Raw genomic sequence first — 18,153 nt, 5'->3', positions numbered from 1 at the left:
AATAAGAAATGATGGGTCCCTTAAATGTGTATATTGTAATGCTAGGAGCATTGTAAGAAAGGTGGATGAGCTTAGAGCCTGGATTGACATCTGGAAGTATGATGTTGTGGCGATCAGTGAAACATGGTTGCAGGAGGGTTGCGATTGGCAATTAAATATTCCAGGATTTCATTGTTTCAGATGTGATAGAATCGGAGGGGCAAGAGGTGGGGGTGTTGCATTGCTTGTCAGGGAGGATATCACAGCAGTGCTTTGGCAGGACAGACTAGAAGGCTCGATTAAGGAGGCTGTTTGGGTGGAACTCAGAAATGAGAAAGGTTTAGCAACACTTATAGGGGTGTATTATAGACCGCCAAATAGGGAACGAGAATTGGAAGAGCAAATATGTAAGGAGATAGCAGATATTAGTAGTAAGCACAGAGTGGTGATTGTGGGTGATTTCAATTTTCCGCATATAGACTGGGAATCACATTCTGTTAAAGGGCTGGATGGTTTGGAGTTTGTAAAATGTGTGCAGGATAGTTTTTTGCAGCAATACGTAGAGGTGCCTACCAGAGAAGGGGCAGTGTTGGACCTCCTGTTAGGAAATGAGATGGGTCAGGTGACGGAAGTATGTGTTGAGGAGCACTTTGGGTCTAGTGATCATAATGCCATTAGTTTCAATATCATTATGGAGAAGGTCAAATCTGGACCAAGGGTTGAGATTTTGGATTGGAGAAAGGCTAATTTTGAGGAGATGAGAAAGGATTTAAAAGGAGTGAAATGGAAATTGTTGTTTTATGAAAAGGATATAATAGAGAAATGGAGGATATTTAAAGGTGAAATTTTGAGAGTACAGTCTTTATGTCCCTGTTCGGTGGAAAGGAAAGAATAATAAATTGAAAGAGCCGTGGTTTTCCAGGGAAATTGGACACTTGGTTCGGAAAAAGAGGGAGATATACAATAAATATAAGCGGCAGGGAGTAAATGAGGTTCTTGAGGAATATAAAGAATGTAAAAGGAATCTTAAAAAGGAAATTAGAAAAGCGAAAAAAAGATATGAGACTGCTTTGGCAAGTAATGTAAAAGTAAACCCCAAGGGGTTCTACAGATATGTCAATAGCAAAAGGATAGTGAGGGATAAAATTGGTCCATTAGAGAGTCAGAGTGGACAGCTATGTGCTGAGCCGGAAGAAATGGGGGAGATATTAAACAATTTCTTTTCTTCGGTATTTACCGAGGAGAAGGATATTGAATTATGTGAGGTAAGCGAAACAAGTAGAGTAGTGATGGAAATTAGGAGGATTAAAGAAGAGGAGGTACGGACACTTTTGAAGAATATAAAAGTGGATAAGTCTCCAGGTCCTGATAGGATATTCCCTATGACATTGAGGGAAGTTAGTGCAGAAATAGCAGGGGCCATGACGGAAATATTTCAAACGTCATTAGAAACAGGGATGGTGCCGGAAGATTGGCGCATTGCGCATGTTGTGCCTTTGTTTAAAAAAGGTTCTAAAAGTAAACCTAGCAATTATAGACCTATTACTTTGACGTCTGTGGTGGGAAAATTAATGGAAAAGATACTTAGGGACAATATATATAATTATTTGGATAATCAAGGCCTGATTAGAAACAGTCAACATGGATTTGTGCCTTGAAGGTCATGTTTGACTAATCTTCTTGAATTTTTTGAAGAGGTTACCAGGGAAATTGATAAGGGCAAGGCTGTGGATGTTGTCTATATGGACTTCAGTAAGGCATTTGACAAGGTTCCACATGGAAGGTTGATTAAGAAGGTTAAATCGTTGGGTATTAATAGTGAGGTTGCAAGATGGATTCAACAATGGCTGAATGGGAGATACCAGAGGGTAACGGTTGACAATTGTATGTCAGGTTGGAGGCCAGTGTCTAGTGGAGTGCCGCAAGGATCTGTGTTGGGTCCACTGTTGTTTGTCATTTACATTAATGATCTGGATGATGGTGTGGCAAATTGGATTAGTAAATATGCAGATGATACTAAGATAGGTGGAGTAGTTGATAGTGAGGTAGATTTTCAAAGTCTACAGAGAGACTTGGGCCTTTTGGAAGGGTGGGCTGAAAGATGGCAGATGGAGTTTAATGCTGATAAGTGTGAGGTGCTGCATTGTGGTAGGACAAATCAAAATAGGACGTACAGGGTAAATGTTAGGGAATTGAGGAATGCAGTGGAACAGAGGGATCTGGGAATAACTGTGCATTGTTCCCTGAAGGTGGAATCTCATGTGGATAGGGTGGTGAAGAAGGCATTTGGTATGCTTGCCTTTATAAATCAGAGCATCGAGTATAGAAGTTGGGATGTAATGTTGAAATTGTACAGGGCGTTGGTGAGGCCGAATCTGGAGTATGGTGTGCAGTTCTGGTCGCCAAATTATAGGAAGGGTGTCGACAAAATGGAGAGGGTACAGAGGAGATTTACTAGAATGTTGACTGGGTTTCAGCACTTAGGCTACAGAGAGAGGTTGAACAGGTTGGGTCTTTATTCTTTGGAGCGTAGAAGGTTGAGGGGGGACTTGATAGAGGTTTTTAAAATTTTGAGAGGGACGGACAGAGTTGACGTGGGTAGGCTTTTCCCTTTGAGAGTGGGGAAGATTCCAACAAGGGGACATAGCTTCAGAATTGAGGGACAAAGGTTTAGGGGTAACATGAGGGGGAACTTATTTACTCAGAGGGTTGTGGCTGTATGGAATGGGCTTCCGGTGGAAGTGGTGGAGGCTGGCTCGATTTTATTATTTAAGAGTAAATTGGATAGGTATATGGATAGGAGGGGATTGGAGGGTTATGGTCTGAGTGCAGGTAGATGAGACTAGGTCAGGGAGAATGGTCGGCGTGGACTGGTAGGGCCGGACAGGCCTGTTTCCATGCTGTAGTTGTTATATGTTATATGTTATATGTTAAGACGGGGAGAAAGGGAGAAATACGAAGGTAAGCTCGACAATAATCTAAAAGAGGATAGCAAGAGTTTCTTCAGTTATATAAAGAGTAAGAGAGAAGCAAGAGTGGGCGTTGGACCGCTGGAGAATCATACAGAAGAACCATGCAGATCATGGTGTAGAACGTGCAGCAATAGTAAAGTTCAAAGGACGGACAGGAAATACCTACAGGCCTTTAGTGAAATACGTCTATTAGTGTTCCCGAGGTGCGGTGGCCACAGTGCCTGCCCGGAACGCTCGTTGGTCGGCGGGAGCTCGCCCGAAGGCTGCATGTTTGTTGTAACTGGGAACATGCCCAAAGGCTTGATGGTTGGTGAGACCGGGGACCCACATGAAGGCTCGTCGGTCGGCATAACTTGGAGGGAGCTGGAGACGTCGGACGCTAGAAGGGGGACCGTTAGGAGGGTGAAGGTAATGCCCCTGAGACACAAAGACGGCTAGGCGAGGAAAGGGACGTCGGTTCACAGGAGTGGCTCCAGTTTCCCGAGCGTGCGGGCCGACCGGATTTTGGACTGTGAATAAGGCACCAGTACATGTAATATTTGCAAATATAATTTCTCTATTCATTTGCATATATGACAAATAGAACATTGTGACCAAACAGTGGATGTCACATTAAAACATAGAACAGTACAGCACATGAACTGTCTCTTCAGCCCATATTGTGCCGAACACGATGTCAAGCCAAACACTGCACATAATCCATATCCCTCCATTTCCTGGATTTATATCCATGTGCCAATCCAAAAGCATCATAAACGTCACTATTGTATCTGCCTCCACCACCACTCTTGACTCTGCGTTCCTGGCACCCTCTACTAACTGTGTAAAAAGATAGCCTTGCACATTTCTTTGCAACTTTGCCCTCTCTCGTTAAATCTATGTGCTCTTGTATTTCATATTTCCATCCCGGGGAAAAAAGGTTCTGACATCTTCCCTGTCTATGCTTCTCATGATTTTATAAACTTCCAGCGGGTCTCCCCTCAAACTCCAGCATTCCAGGGACAACAATCAAAGGCTGCCAAATCTGTCTAACCTTGCATGAGCGTGGCATAAAGCAGGTAATTTAGATATGTGTAACAGGGATGAAAGGGTAATCAGTGGAGACTTTAACCTATATCTTTCCGTTTTGGGGATAGAGCACATAAACAGGTCTTTCGGCCCACTGTATCCGTGCCATCTAGCAATCCCCACACACATAAACTATCCTACACACACAAGGGACAATCCACCCCCAGTGGAGGCCTCTCTATAATGGAGTCCTCCCCCTTTACATCGAGAACCTAGGTTGGAGAGTGTTGCACAGAGCTGTGGCATGGAGCAGATATTTATGTCAGCTCACGTTCTCGCCAGCCGACTGCCATTTATGTAGCTAGGAAGAGACCATATTCCACATATATATGGAGTGTGAGAGGCTGCAGTCCCAGTATCTGCAGGGGCTGCTCCTCGAGTTCTGGTTGCATTTTACACCCACAATTTTGGTATTTGCGCACAAGGTAGGAAGTGGGGAGGGGTGATTGGGAAGGTGGGATCTACCTGTTGGTTTGCTCCTGGTCCTGGCTAAGATGGCCATCAAAGGGTCCAGGCAGCAGGCAGTTGATGGTAACACCTGAGTCGGCTGCCTACCCCTGTTCTGGGCCTATGTCCGGGCTCGCATGTCCCTGGAGAGGAGCGATTTTGCGTTTATTAGTTATTTTTGCATATTATTATTATTATTACCTTGTATCCTGCTGTAGTTTGGACACTGTAGAGTTAATGCGATGCTTACGTATAACGTATACTTACGTATTACGTATGCGGAGCTAGAGTTACGGCAGTTTTATACGGGTTGGTAGTGGGAGACGAGAAGGCGCTGACAGAGGTTCAGCCAAAGGTTCTGCCAAAAGATTCATTAGCCAAGATATATTCGGTTGTAGATCTTATTGACAAAAAGGTTAATACAGATTTCCACCGAAGATAAATCTGGCAGTTCGTATCAATCGCATAGACTCTGGTAAGATATGGAATTTTACCTAGCAAAGTAATACCCAGTCGATGACAAGAGATAGGCCAATATATTGTATTGCGACTTCAAATAAAAACGTCTAACTAACTCAAACGTCGAGATGATCTCTGTTATTGTTATTACTTGAGTCAAAAGATTATCGTTTCCCCGACCTATGCAAGTGGCGGCTTTGGAGCTAATTGATAGACGAGAAGCTAGCCGCTATATCATAAAATTCCATATCTTAAAATTCCATCTTTAGTTGAAGCGATCAGCTTGAATCTACTCCTCGGGATGTTCAGTCAGAATTTGCCTTCGCAAGAGATGAAGTGTGAGATCTTATCTGAACTGGAGTGATTCATCGTAAAATCTGCCTGATCTGGAACGAATTATTGGAATTTACTCTTCGAAAGTTCAGAAAGCTTGCCTTTGCAAGAGACGTAGACAACAAAAGTTTGAAATAGCTAGACTGGATAAGGGACCAAAAGCAAAACATGGTGTTCGTCAACAAGCTTAGAACGTCTGAGATGAAATGTGATGTTCAGTCATAAGGTGACCATAGCGGAACACGGCCAAAAGTGGAAAAAAGGGCCATTCTGCTTACTCAAATTGGCAAAGACCTGGCTCATGAAAGCAATGAGAAGCTGAAGAGACATAAATATAAGATGGCTGAGATGACAATGGAAAACATCAAAGCTAATAAAATCAGCAAAGGAGGCTGAGGTGTGGTTCAATCTGAATCGTCTTAACCACCTCAAAGACGAAATCTACGGCACCTACGAAACATTGAGACTGCTACAATTAGCACCAGAAGAATGGGATAAGCAAGAGAAATGGAGGCAGCAGGTGGTAGAAAGTGTCGATGGATTTAACCAAGATGTTATTGAATGGCTAAGACAAGTAGGTCGTGAGGCCGGACCCTCCAGGGTGACAATGACACAGAATCCATCGGACCTGAAGATAGTGCTTCAAATATTTCGACCTCTAAGTTGAGCATCAAATCTCGTGCATCTTCGACGCGCTCTGCTCGTAAGGAGACCGAGGCCAAAATGGCCGTTCTTGTTGAACAGGCTGCGTTCATGGAAAGGATGCATGACTTTGAGGCACAAGAACGGCAATTACAAGAAGAACGGAAGAGAAGGCAACTGCAAGAAGAAGAAGATTGGAGGAGACGACAACTGCAAGAAGAAGAACGGAGGAGAAGACAACTGCAAGAAGAAGAAGGTTGTAGAAGGGAGAGCGATCGATTGAAAAGACAGAAGGAACAATTGAAACTAAGTGCTGAAGTGGCGAAGAACAAAGAGGTATTGTACAAATATGCTGGGGCAGTTTGAGGTTGAGAAGTAGGTGGTGCTGAGGCTGTGGAAGAGCATTAAGATGGGTAGGTCCCATATAACATATAACATATAACAACTACAGCATGGAAACAGGCCTGTCCGGCCCTACCAGTCCACGCCGACCATTCTCCCTGACCTAGTCTCATCTACCTGCACTCAGACCATAACCTTCCAATCCCCTCCTAACCATATACCTATCCAATTTACTCTTAAATAATAAAATCGAGCCAGCCTCCACCACTTCCACCGGAAGTCCATTCCATACAGCCACAACCCTCTGAGTAAAGAAATTCCCCCTCATGTTACCCCTAAACCTTTGTCCCTCAATTCTGAAGCTATGTCCCCTTGTTGGAATCTTCCCCACTCTCAAAGGGAAAAGCCTACCCACGTCAACTCTGTCCGTCCCTCTCAAAATTTTAAAAACCTCTATCAAGTCCGCCCTCAACCTTCTACGCTCCAAAGAATAAAGACCCAACCTGTTCAACCTCTCTCTGTAGCCTAAGTGCTGAAACCCAGGCAACATTCTAGTAAATCTCCTCGGTACCCTCTCCATTTTGTCGACATCCTTCCTATAATTTGGCGACCAGAACTGCACACCATACTCCAGATTCGGCCTCACCAATGCCCTGTACAATTTCAACATTACATCCCAACTTCTATACTCGATGCTCTGATTTATAAAGGCAAGCATACCAAACGCCTTCTTCGCCACCCTATCCACATGAGATTCCACCTTCAGGGAACAATGCACAGTTATTCCCAGATCCCTCTGTTCCACTGCATTCCTCAATTCCCTACCATTTACCCTGTACGTCCTATTTTGATTTGTCCTACCAAAATGCAGCACCTCACACTTATCAGCATTAAACTCCATCTGCCATCTTTCAGCCCACCTTTCCAAAAGGCCCAAGTCTCTCTGTAGACTTTGAAAATCTACCTCACTATCAACTACTCCACCTATCTTAGTATCATCTGCATATTTACTAATCCAATTTGCCACACCATCATCCAGATCATTAATGTAAATGACAAACAACAGTGGACCCAACACAGATCCTTGGGGCACTCCACTAGACACTGGCCTCCAACCTGACATACAATTGTCAACCGTTACCCTCTGGTATCTCCCATTCAGCCATTGTTGAATCCATCTTGCAACCTCACTATTAATACCCAACGATTTAACCTTCTTAATCAACCTTCCATGTGGAACCTTGTCAAATGCCTTACTGAAGTCCATATAGACAACATCCACAGCCTTGCCCTTATCAATTTCCCTGGTAACCTCTTCAAAAAATTCAAGAAGATTAGTCAAACATGACCTTCCAGGCACAAATCCATGTTGACTGTTTCTAATCAGGCCTTGATTATCCAAATAATTATATATATTGTCCCTAAGTATCTTTTCCATTAATTTTCCCACCACAGACGTCAAACTAATAGGTCTATAATTGCTAGGTTTACTTTTAGAACCTTTTTTAAACAACGGCACAACATGCGCAATGCGCCAATCTTCCGGCACCATCCCTGTTTCTAATGACGTTTGAAATATTTCCGTCATAGCCCCTGCTATTTCTGCACTAACTTCCCTCAATGTCCTAGGGAATATCCTATCGGGACCTGGAGACATATCCACTTTTATATTCTTCAAAAGTGTCCGTACCTCCTCTTCTTTAATCCTCCTAATTTCCATCACTACTCTACTTGTTTCGCTTACCTCACATAATTCAATATCCTTCTCCTCGGTAAATACCGAAGAAAAGAAATTGTTTAATATCTCCCCCATTTCTTCCGGCTCAGCACATAGCTGTCCACTCTGACTCTCTAATGGACCAATTGTATCCCTCACTATCCTTTTGCTATTGACATATCTGTAGAACCCCTTGGGGTTTACTTTTACATTACTTGCCAAAGCAGCCTCATATCTTTTTTTCGCTTTTCTAATTTCCTTCTTAAGATTCCTTTTACATTCTTTATATTCCACAAGAACCTCATTTACTCCCTGCCGCTTATATTTATTGTATATCTCCCTATTTTTCCGAACCAAGTGTCCAATTTCCCTGGAAAACCACGGCTCTTTCAAATTATTATTCTTTCCTTTCCACCGAACAGGGACATAAAGACTCTGTACTCTCAAAATTTCACCTTTAAATATCCTCCATTTCTCTATTATATCCTTTTCATAAAACAACAATTTCCATTTCACTCCTTTTAAATCCTTTCTCATCTCCTCAAAATTAGCCTTTCTCCAATCCAAAATCTCAACCCTTGGTCCAGATTTGACCTTCTCCATAATGATATTGAAACTAATGGCATTATGATCACTAGGCCCAAAGTGCTCCTCAACACATACCTCCGTCACCTGACCCATCTCATTTCCTAACAGGAGGTCCAACACTGCCCCTTCTCTGGTAGGCACCTCTACGTATTGCTGCAAAAAACTATCCTGCACACATTTTACAAACTCCAAACCATCCAGCCCTTTAACAGAATGTGGGCCAGATGGGATCTATCCCAGGTTTTTGAGGGAGGCAAGAGAGGAGATTGCAGGGGCCATGACTAGGATCTTTGTTTCTTTAACCACAAGTGATGCCCTGGAGAACTGGAGAGTGGCCAATGATGTTCTTTTGTTTAATCTAGTAACATAGAAATAGGTGCAGGATTAGGCCAATCAATACGATGATCGCTGAACATCCAAAATCAGTACCCCGTTCCTGCTTTTCCCCCATATTCCTTGATTCCGTTAGTCCGAAGTGCTAATTCTAACTCTCTCTTGAAAACTATTAAGAAGGGAAGTGGAGAGAATCCAGGGAACTCAAGGCCAGTGATCCTCACATCAGTGGTAGGGAAACTATTGGAGAGCATTCCTCAAGATAGGATTTATTCCTAGTTAGAAGAGAAGACAGCGAATGGTATGTTGTCATTCATAGCAAGAGGATTTGAGTTTAGGAGCAGGGAAGTTCTGCTGCTGTTGTACAGGGCCTTGGTGAGACCGCACCTGGAGTATTGTGTGCAGTTTTGGTCTCCTAACCTGAGGAAAGACGTTCTTGCCTTAGAGGGAGTACAGAGAAGGTTCACCAGATTGATCCCTGGGATGGCGGGACTTACATATGAGGAAAGACTAGATAGACTGGGCTTGTACTCGCTGGAATTTAGAAGACTGAGGGGGGATCTTATAGAAACATATAAAATTCTTATGGGGTTGGAGAGGCTAGATGCGGGAAGATTGTTCCCGATGTTGGGGGAGTCCAGAACCAGGGGTCACAGCTTAAGGATAAGGGGGAAGTCTTTTAGGACCGAGATGAGAAAACATTTCTTCACACAGAGAGTGGTGAGTCTGTGGAATTCTCTGCCACAGAAGGTAGTTGAGGCCAGTTCATTGGCTATATTTAAGAGGGAGTTAGATGTGGCCCTTTTTGCTAAAGGGATCAGGGGGTATGGAGAGAAGGCAGGTACAGGCTACTGAGCTGAATGATCAGCCATGATCATATTGAATGGCGGTGCAGGCTCGAAGGGCCGAATGGCCTACTCCTGCACCTATTTCCTATGTTTCTATGTTTCTTTGTTTCTAATAGGCTGATTAAGGATAGCCAGCACGACTTTGTGCGCAGCAGGTCTTTTTTTACGAACATGGGTGTATTTCAGGGAGGTGACGAAGGAGATTGAAGTTGGGTGGTGGATGTTGTGTGCATGGATTTTAGGAAGGCTTTCGATTACGTCTCTCATGGTAGGCTGATCTAGAAGATTAAGATGCATCAAATTAACAGTGACTTGGTCGTATTGATTCAGAACTGGCTGACTCATGGAAGACAGAGTGTTGTGGTGGAAGGAAGATATTCTGGTTGGATGTCTGTGGTGTTGACCTACATCTAATTTGGCTCATGAGCATAAGTGATGGTTGTACCGCAATGGAGATTGCTTGGAACATTGTATAGTATTGGTATTGGTTCATTATTACCACGTGTAACTAGGTTTGTTTTATGTGCCATCCAGGCAACTCATAGCATGCTTGAAGACAATCAAACCATTCCTTCTCTCCAGAGATGCTGCCTGTCCTGCTGAGTTAGGCCAGCATTTTGTGTCTACCATTCCCGACTACAACAGGGTGTGCAAACGGTGAAAGCAAAGAGAGTGCAAATTGAACGTTACAATTTAGAGCAGCACAGTAGAGCAGTGGTATTGTTGGTGCTTCACAGCGCGGGAGACAAGGGTTCATTCCTGACCATGGGTGCTATCTATACAGTGTTTCTATGTTCTCCCTGTGACCGCATGGTGTTTCCCCAGGTGTTAGAGTCATGGAGGTAGGCAGCGTGAAAACAGGCCCTTGGCCCAATTTACCCACGGCGAACACTATGTCCCATCTACAGTAGTCCCACTTGTCTGCATTTGGCCCATATCCCTCTAAGCTATCCTGTCCATATACCTGTCTGAATATTTATTAAGTACGACAATAGTGCCTGCCTGAACTACCTTCCCTGGCAACTCGTTCCATAAACCCACCATCTAATGAGTAAAAAATGTATCTCTCAGCACCTATTAACTCTATCCCTCTCACCTGTATCCTCTGGTTCTCGATTCCCCCACTCTGGGCAAGAGACTGTGTTTTTATCTGATCTACTCCTCTCATGATTTTGTACACCTTTGTAAGATCACTCCTCTCCCTCCTGCACTCCCCTGCTCAACCTCTCTCTATAGCTCAGACTCCAGAGTCCTGGCAACATCCTTGTCAATCTTTTTGTACCCGTTCCAACTTAACAACATCCTTCCTATAAATTGGGACCCAAAACTGAAATACATGCTATAAATGTGGTCTCATCGTCTGATATCATTGAGAGGTCATAACATGACCTCTCAACCTCGATGTTGAATACTCTCGCTGATGAAGGCCAATGGGCCAAAAGCCCTTTTGCCCACCCTATGTACCTGTGACTCCGCCTTCAAGAAATCTTGAACCTACACTCCGAGAACCCTCTGCTCTACAACACTCCCCAGAGCCCGACCATTCACTGTGTTGGTCCTGTCCATGTTAAACTTGTCAGAATTCAACATCACTCATTTCTCTCTATTAAATTCCATCAATCATTCCATGGCCCACCTGACCAACTGATCAAAATCTTGCTGCAATTGTTCACTACCATCTTCATTATGTCCAATACCATCCACTTTAGTGCTCGGGCTGCCCCAATTTCCCCCCACGTTCAAAGACATGCAGTTTTGTAGATAAATTAACCCTGGTGAGTTGGATGTGAAACATGTAGAGCCCTGTGTACCTTTGTTTGTCTGAACTTTCTCTGTAGTTTAGATCAGTTTAGAGATACAGTGTGGAAACAGTCTCTTTGGCCCACTGAGTCTATGCCGAACAATGATCACTTGTACACCAGTTGTGTGATGCAGGAAAAACATTCCCAATGTTGAGGGGCTCAGAACCAGGGGCCACAGTCTTAGAATAAAGGGGAGGCCATTTAAAACTGAGGTGAGAAGGAACTTTTTCACCCAGAGAGTTGTGAATTTGTGGAATTTTCTGCCACAGACGGCAGTGGAGGCCAAATCACTGGATGAATTTAAGAGAGAGTTAGATAGAGCTCTGGGGGCTAGTGGAATCAAGGGATTTGGGGAGAAGTTGGGCACTGATTGTGGATGACCAGCCATGATCACAATGATTTTGGATGATCAGCCATGATCGCAATGAATGGCGGTGCTGGCTCTAAGGGCCGAATGGCCTCCTACTAGACCTGTTTTATATGTTTCTATGTTCTCAATTGTTACTCCATTTCCTGTATAACCTTCATGAATCATTTTTGACACTTCGTCGTACTGATTTAACATGTTATTTTTTGAACGCAAGGAAAACATCGTTCTTCAAATTAACAGAATGTCTGGTTTGTGACTGTCCCAAGATCTGCGCCCGTCAGCAGGAGATGTAAACATGGGTAATCTACTCGTCCACAAATGTTATGGTGGTCAACTGTTGGGTCAGCTGCGAACGATCCCAGTCTGGATTTGGCCATGGAGAGTCGCTACCCCGAGCGCCGGTCTGTCAAGAGCAACAATGGAGTCAGAATGGAAGAATGACAAACCGCATTAATGTTGAGGCACCCCATAAATATAAAGCAATGCTTCAACCTAGGTTGTTACATTGAGATTACCGACGGTTGAACTGGAGTAGCGAATCCACTCCCCATGATAGAATGCGACAAACAGTATTCAAGTAGATTCAGTAAAGGGATGGTTGTATTGGACCGCTGCCACGCGTACCACTAAATGATGAGTAGTCCTCAATCGTAGTAAAGATCGGAGCGATTATCTCATGATTACTATCTATGTTGTGTTAAAATGGAAAGAAAACGTTGTTTCTCCATTGGGATTTGAGGCGCACTGGATCAGAAAATGCGGGCTCCTTTGTTAAATGACGATACTGAACAGATATTGCGCAAGTTATTTTCAAGATCAGGCATATCTTGAGTTCTATAAATGAGGGTCATCTCGGGATCTGAACAACACTGCAGACTGAACGGGCTGGGCGCACCGAAAGCTTAATCACGTTCTCATAAAGGGAACCACAGATCTGTGCAACAGTTGGATTGAATGTAATTCAACAGAGATCATTTACTGTGTTCGTTTGCATTTAATTTCTGATGTTTGTTTTTTTTTAAATCCCTTGGAAACATTTTGAATAATTTGCTGATTTCGATAACGCGTGCCTCCGGCAGAGCTCGACAGAAACGAACCCTCCAACAGCAGGAGGATGGAGGATTTTTTCATTATATTCTACTCCCTTCTTACCGCGATTGGCATCCCTGGTAAGCACTTCTTGCAACAGATTAATTACGGAGAATTGACGACGTCAGACTGGCGAAAGAAATTTATCCTGTTTTTATTTTCCTCACTCTTCATTTGTTGTTCAAGTTCCATTCATTATCAACAGTTCGCTGGTGGCGTTGCTTCATTTTTCCGCCCTTTTGTATTTAGAATTATTTCACCACATAGTGATTGCTAGGTTACTAAATGTCGACCGGCGTGGCAATTCAGTTATACTAATTTTTCGTCTCGTACTTAGTATGCAAACTTAAAGCACACGGTATTGTGGGTTCAGTATTGATGTGGATAGAGAACTGGCTGGCAGACAGGAAGCAAAGAATAGGAATAAACGGGTCCTTTTCAGAATGGCAGGCAGTGACTAGTGGGGTACCGCAAGGCTCAGTGCTGGGACCCCAGCTATTTACAATATATATTAATGATTTGGACGAGGGAATTGAATGCAACATCTCCAAGTTTGCGGATGACACGAAGCTGGGGGCAGTGTTAGCTATAAGGAGGGGGCTAGGAGGCTGCAACGTGACTTGGATGGGTTGGGTGCGTGGGCAAATGCATGGCAGATGCAGTATAATGTAGATAAATGTGAGGTTATCCACTTTGGTGGCAAGAACAGGAAAGCAGACTATTATCTGAATTGTGGCCGATTAGGAAAAGGTGAGATACAACGAGACCTGGGTGTCGTGGTACACCAGTCATTGAAAGTAGGCATGCAGGTGCAGCAGGCAGTACAGAAAGCGAATGGTATGTTGGCATTCATAGCGAGGGGATTTGAGTATAGGAGCAGGGAGGTTCTGCTGCAGTTGTTCATGGCATTGGTGAGACCACACCTGGAGTATTGCGTACAGTTTTGGTCTCCTAATCTGAGGAAAGACATTCTTGCCATAGAGGGAGTACAGAGAAGGTTCACCAGATTGATTCCTGGGATGGCAGGACTTTCATATGAAGGAAGACTGGATAGACTCGGCTTGTACTCGCTGGAATTTAGAAGATCGAGGGGGGATCTTATAGAAACTTACAAAATTCTTAAGGGGTTGGACAGGCTAGATGCAGGAAGATTGTTCCCGATGTTGGGGAAGTCCAGAACAAGGGGTCACAGTTTAAGGATAAGGGGAAAATCTTTTAGGACCGAGATGAGAACTTTTTTTTCACACAGAGAGTGGCAAATCTGTGGAATTCTCTGCCACAGAAGGTAGTTGAGGCCAGTTCATTGGCTATATTTAAGAGGGAGTTAAATGTGGCCCTTGTGGCTAAATGGATCAGGGAGTATGGAGGGAAGGCAGGTACAGGATACTGAGTTGGATGATCAGCCATGATCATATTGAATGGTGGTGCAGGCTCGAAGGGCCGAATGGCCTACTCCTGCACCTATTTTCTATGTTTCTATGTATCTACTCCCTGGCCTAGCTCATTGGAGCTGATCCACAATTTCCATGGAAATGCGGACAAGTTCCCTTATTGCCATGGACTGCAATGCGACTGCTCATCCGAATTATTTGAAGACTTCCTATGTCTTTCGAATGCCTTCAAAATGCACCGACGCAATTCACACTGTGCATGTCCGCAACACTATCCAAACTTCTCGCTGTAGCCTTAATGTTGGGGGTAAATGTACCCGATATTTTATTTTTAAATCTGATCTAATTTGCTTTTATATTGAAATCGTCTCTAACCGTTAAAATTTGACAAGTTAGTTACCAAGGCGAAGTTTCAAAGACGTCTTGTTGCTCGACAGCTACATAACTCCGCGCCCGCTTCATCGGTTTGGGTGTTTGTTAACACATTGCTGGTGAATACGCGCGGGGGCTGTAATCCCTGCGAGGGACCACAGTAAAATGACCGGTATAAAGCACTTCATCGGAGCTATGAAAATGAGACAATTTATTCCCATTCTGGTTGTACGGATGCGCCGAGGTTATGGATGTCCACGAGGTGTAAATGTCCTGAAAATTGGTTTTCAGAAGCGCGTTGATTGTCTGTTGCAATTTATCACGTTGTTTATTTTACTTTCTTCCTCTCAAGTTAATCTGCTTGCAATCGTCATTCTCTGCCGAGGAAAGTGTGGTCTCTCCAAATGCATCACCTGCTATCTCGTGTCGATGGCTGCGGCGGATCTAATGGTTGTGATAATCGAAGTCCTGATGTACGAAATGATACAGGCAAACTTGTATTGGTTGAATTCATATTTGTACAACCTGGTCCTGGTTCTTAGAAATGCTCCGTTCTGTCTTGTCCACTATACCTTTTGCAAGGTGGTTTTAGATTGGTCTGTGTGGCTTACGGTCGCTTTCACCTTCGATCGGTTTGTGGCCATTTGCTGGGCTAAGTTTAAGACAAAATACTGCACCCCAAAAATTGCGGGATTGATTATTGGCACAATCTGCGTCACCTTCTGTCTAAAGAACATACCTTTTTATTTCCGGTATATGAGGATATCGAATAATTATTCCGGTTATTGGGTGTGTAGAGGTAAACCCCCGCTTCGTGATACTGGAGAGGTCCAGGGTCTTTATTGGATGGACGTACTGTTGAACCCGCTGCTTCCTTTCTTCCTCATTTTGACTCTCAATTCACTGACTGTCAGTCGGATCCTGGTGGCGAGCAAACGCCGCCGGGCGCTTAAGGGACAGAGAAATGGCAGCAAGCAGCGAGATCCTGAGATGGAGACCCGGCGACAATCCATCATTCTCCTGTTCACCCTGTCTGCGAGTTTCCTTCTCTGCTGGGCGACAACCACGCTGGTCTTCATTCTCATGAGATGTCTCTACACAGACCTGGAGACGTCTATCCGGCTTTATTATGCAAAGAAAGTGGGGTATGCCGTTCAGCTTCTCAGCTGCTGCGCAAACACCTTTATTTACGGAGTGACTCAGACCAAATTTAGAGAGCAACTGAAGATTGCGATCTGCTTTCCCACTACTCCGTTCGTTAAAATGTTGAGGTACTGTGTATCGAAAGGTAAAATGGTTCAATAACATTCTTCTATTCTGAGAAACCTTCAGTGGACACGACGTCGGTCCACCCAGTGCACGCTAATCTGATATTAGATCTAATCGTCACAGTCCGAGACGTCTCGATTCATTCATTTCCAATATAGAATGTAAAGATTATTTTCAAGTCGGGACTAATTTTCAAACACATTTTGTTTACCATCAATGACGTATTGTGAGTTAACGTTGTTGGTATCGTGCACAGATACGGATAGCGACACACCCTGTGATTCTCAACGTCTCCCCGAGGTCTGTGAAACACTGCCAAGTATTATAGCTGTATTCAGTGACTGATTCCATTATTTACAGTGCATTCAGGAAGTATTCAGACCCCTTCACTTTTCCACATTTTGCTACGTTAGTCTTATTTAAAAATGGATTAAATTCATTTTTTTATCATCAATCTACACACAATACCCCATAATCAATAAAGCGAAAACAGGTGCCTAGAAATTTTTGCAAATTAATTGGAAAGAAATAACTGAAATATCACATTCACATAAGTATTCAGATCCTTTACTCAGTACTTTGTTGAGGCACCTTTGGGAGCGATTACAACCTTAAGTCTTCTTGGATATGACGCTACAAGCTTGGCACACCTGTATTTGGGTAATTTCTCCAATTCTTCTCCCTTGAGAGCAGATCCTCTCAAGCTCTGTCAGGTTGGATGGGGAGCGTCGAAGCACAGCTACTTTCAGGTCCCGCCAGAGATATGCGATCGCGCTCAAGTCCGTGCTCTGGCTGGGCCACTCAAAGACATTGTCACCAAACCACTCCTGCGTTGACTCCGCCTCAGTCTGAGGTCCAGAACGCTCTAGAGCAGGTTTTCATAAAGGATCTCTCTGTACTTTGCTCCGTTCATCTTTCCCTCGATCCTGACCGGTCTTCCAGTTCCTGCCGCTGAAAAACATCCCCACATCCTGATGCTGCCACCACCATACTTCACTGTAGGTATGGTATTTGTCAGGTGAGGAGAGGTGCTGCTTGGCATTCAGGCCAAAGAGTTCAATCTTGGTTTCATCAGACCAGAGAAGCTTGTTTCTCATGGTCTGAGAGTCCTTTAGGTGCCTTATGACAAACTCCAAGCGGGCTGTCAAGTGCCTTTTACAGAGGAGTGGCAACCCTCTGACCACTCTTCCACAAAGGCCTGGTTGGTGGAATGCTGCAGATATAGTTGTCCTTCTGGAAGTTTCTCCCATCTTCACAGAGGAACTCTGGAGCTCTTTCAGAGTTACCATCGGGTTCTTGGTCACTTGCATGACCAAGGCCATTCTCCCCCAATTGCTCAGTTTGGCTGGGCGGCCAACTCTATGAAGAGTCCTGGTGGTCCCCAATTTCTTCCATTTAAGAATGACGGCGGCCACAGGGCTCCTCGGGACCTGGAATCGTGCAGAAACTGTTTTATACCCTTCCCCAGATCTGTGTCTCGACACAACCCTGTCTCGGAGGTCTACGGACAATTGCTTCGACTTCATGGCTTGGTTTTTGCTCTGAGATACACTGTCAACGGTGGGATATTATATAGACAGGTGTATGCCTTTCGAAATCATGTCCAATCAATTTAATTTACCACTGATGGACTCCAATCAAGTTGTAGAAACATCTCAAGGATAATCAATGGAAACAGGATGAACCTAAGTTCAATTTTGAGTGTCATAGCAAAGGGTCTGAATACTTATGTAAATGTGATATTTCAGTTATTTATTTTTAATTACTTTCTAAAAATTTCTAAACAACTGTTGTCGCGTTTTTATTATGGTGTATATTTGTACATTGATGATTAAAAAAAGAATTTAATCAATTTTAATATAAAGCTGTAACATATCAAAATGTGGAAAAAGTGAAGGGGTCTGAATACTTTCTGAATGCACTGTAGTGAAGTAACGCTTCAAATCTCCGCGGTGTGAAATATAGATACCAATGATCACAATATAGCCACCGTCGCTTCCTACCCGAGGACTCTCCGCACATCGCCACTTACCCAATGCTCCCCACGCTGGGAACTCCCCTTCCCACTTCGCCCGGCGCCCCATGTATGACTCAGCTACCCGGAGCGGGACATTCCACGACCCGACTTACCC

The 18,153-nt window shown here is 43.9% G+C and overlaps 1 protein-coding gene across 1 annotated transcript; it reads right to left on the bottom strand.

Moving 5' to 3' along the window:
- Positions 1–16,899: 16,899 nt before the first annotated feature.
- LOC144612325 (uncharacterized) lies at positions 16,900–17,547 on the bottom strand. Its single transcript, XM_078431901.1, has one exon. It carries the CDS (start codon positions 17,545–17,547, stop codon positions 16,900–16,902), a length of 648 nt encoding a protein of 215 aa, XP_078288027.1.
- Positions 17,548–18,153: the final 606 nt, after the last annotated feature.

Source organism: Rhinoraja longicauda, chromosome 44 (assembly GCF_053455715.1).
Source record: "Rhinoraja longicauda isolate Sanriku21f chromosome 44, sRhiLon1.1, whole genome shotgun sequence".
Classification (NCBI taxonomy): domain Eukaryota; kingdom Metazoa; phylum Chordata; class Chondrichthyes; order Rajiformes; family Arhynchobatidae; genus Rhinoraja; species Rhinoraja longicauda.
Note: the sequence above shows the minus strand (reverse complement) of the source record. Positions and strands in the feature narration are given on the sequence as shown.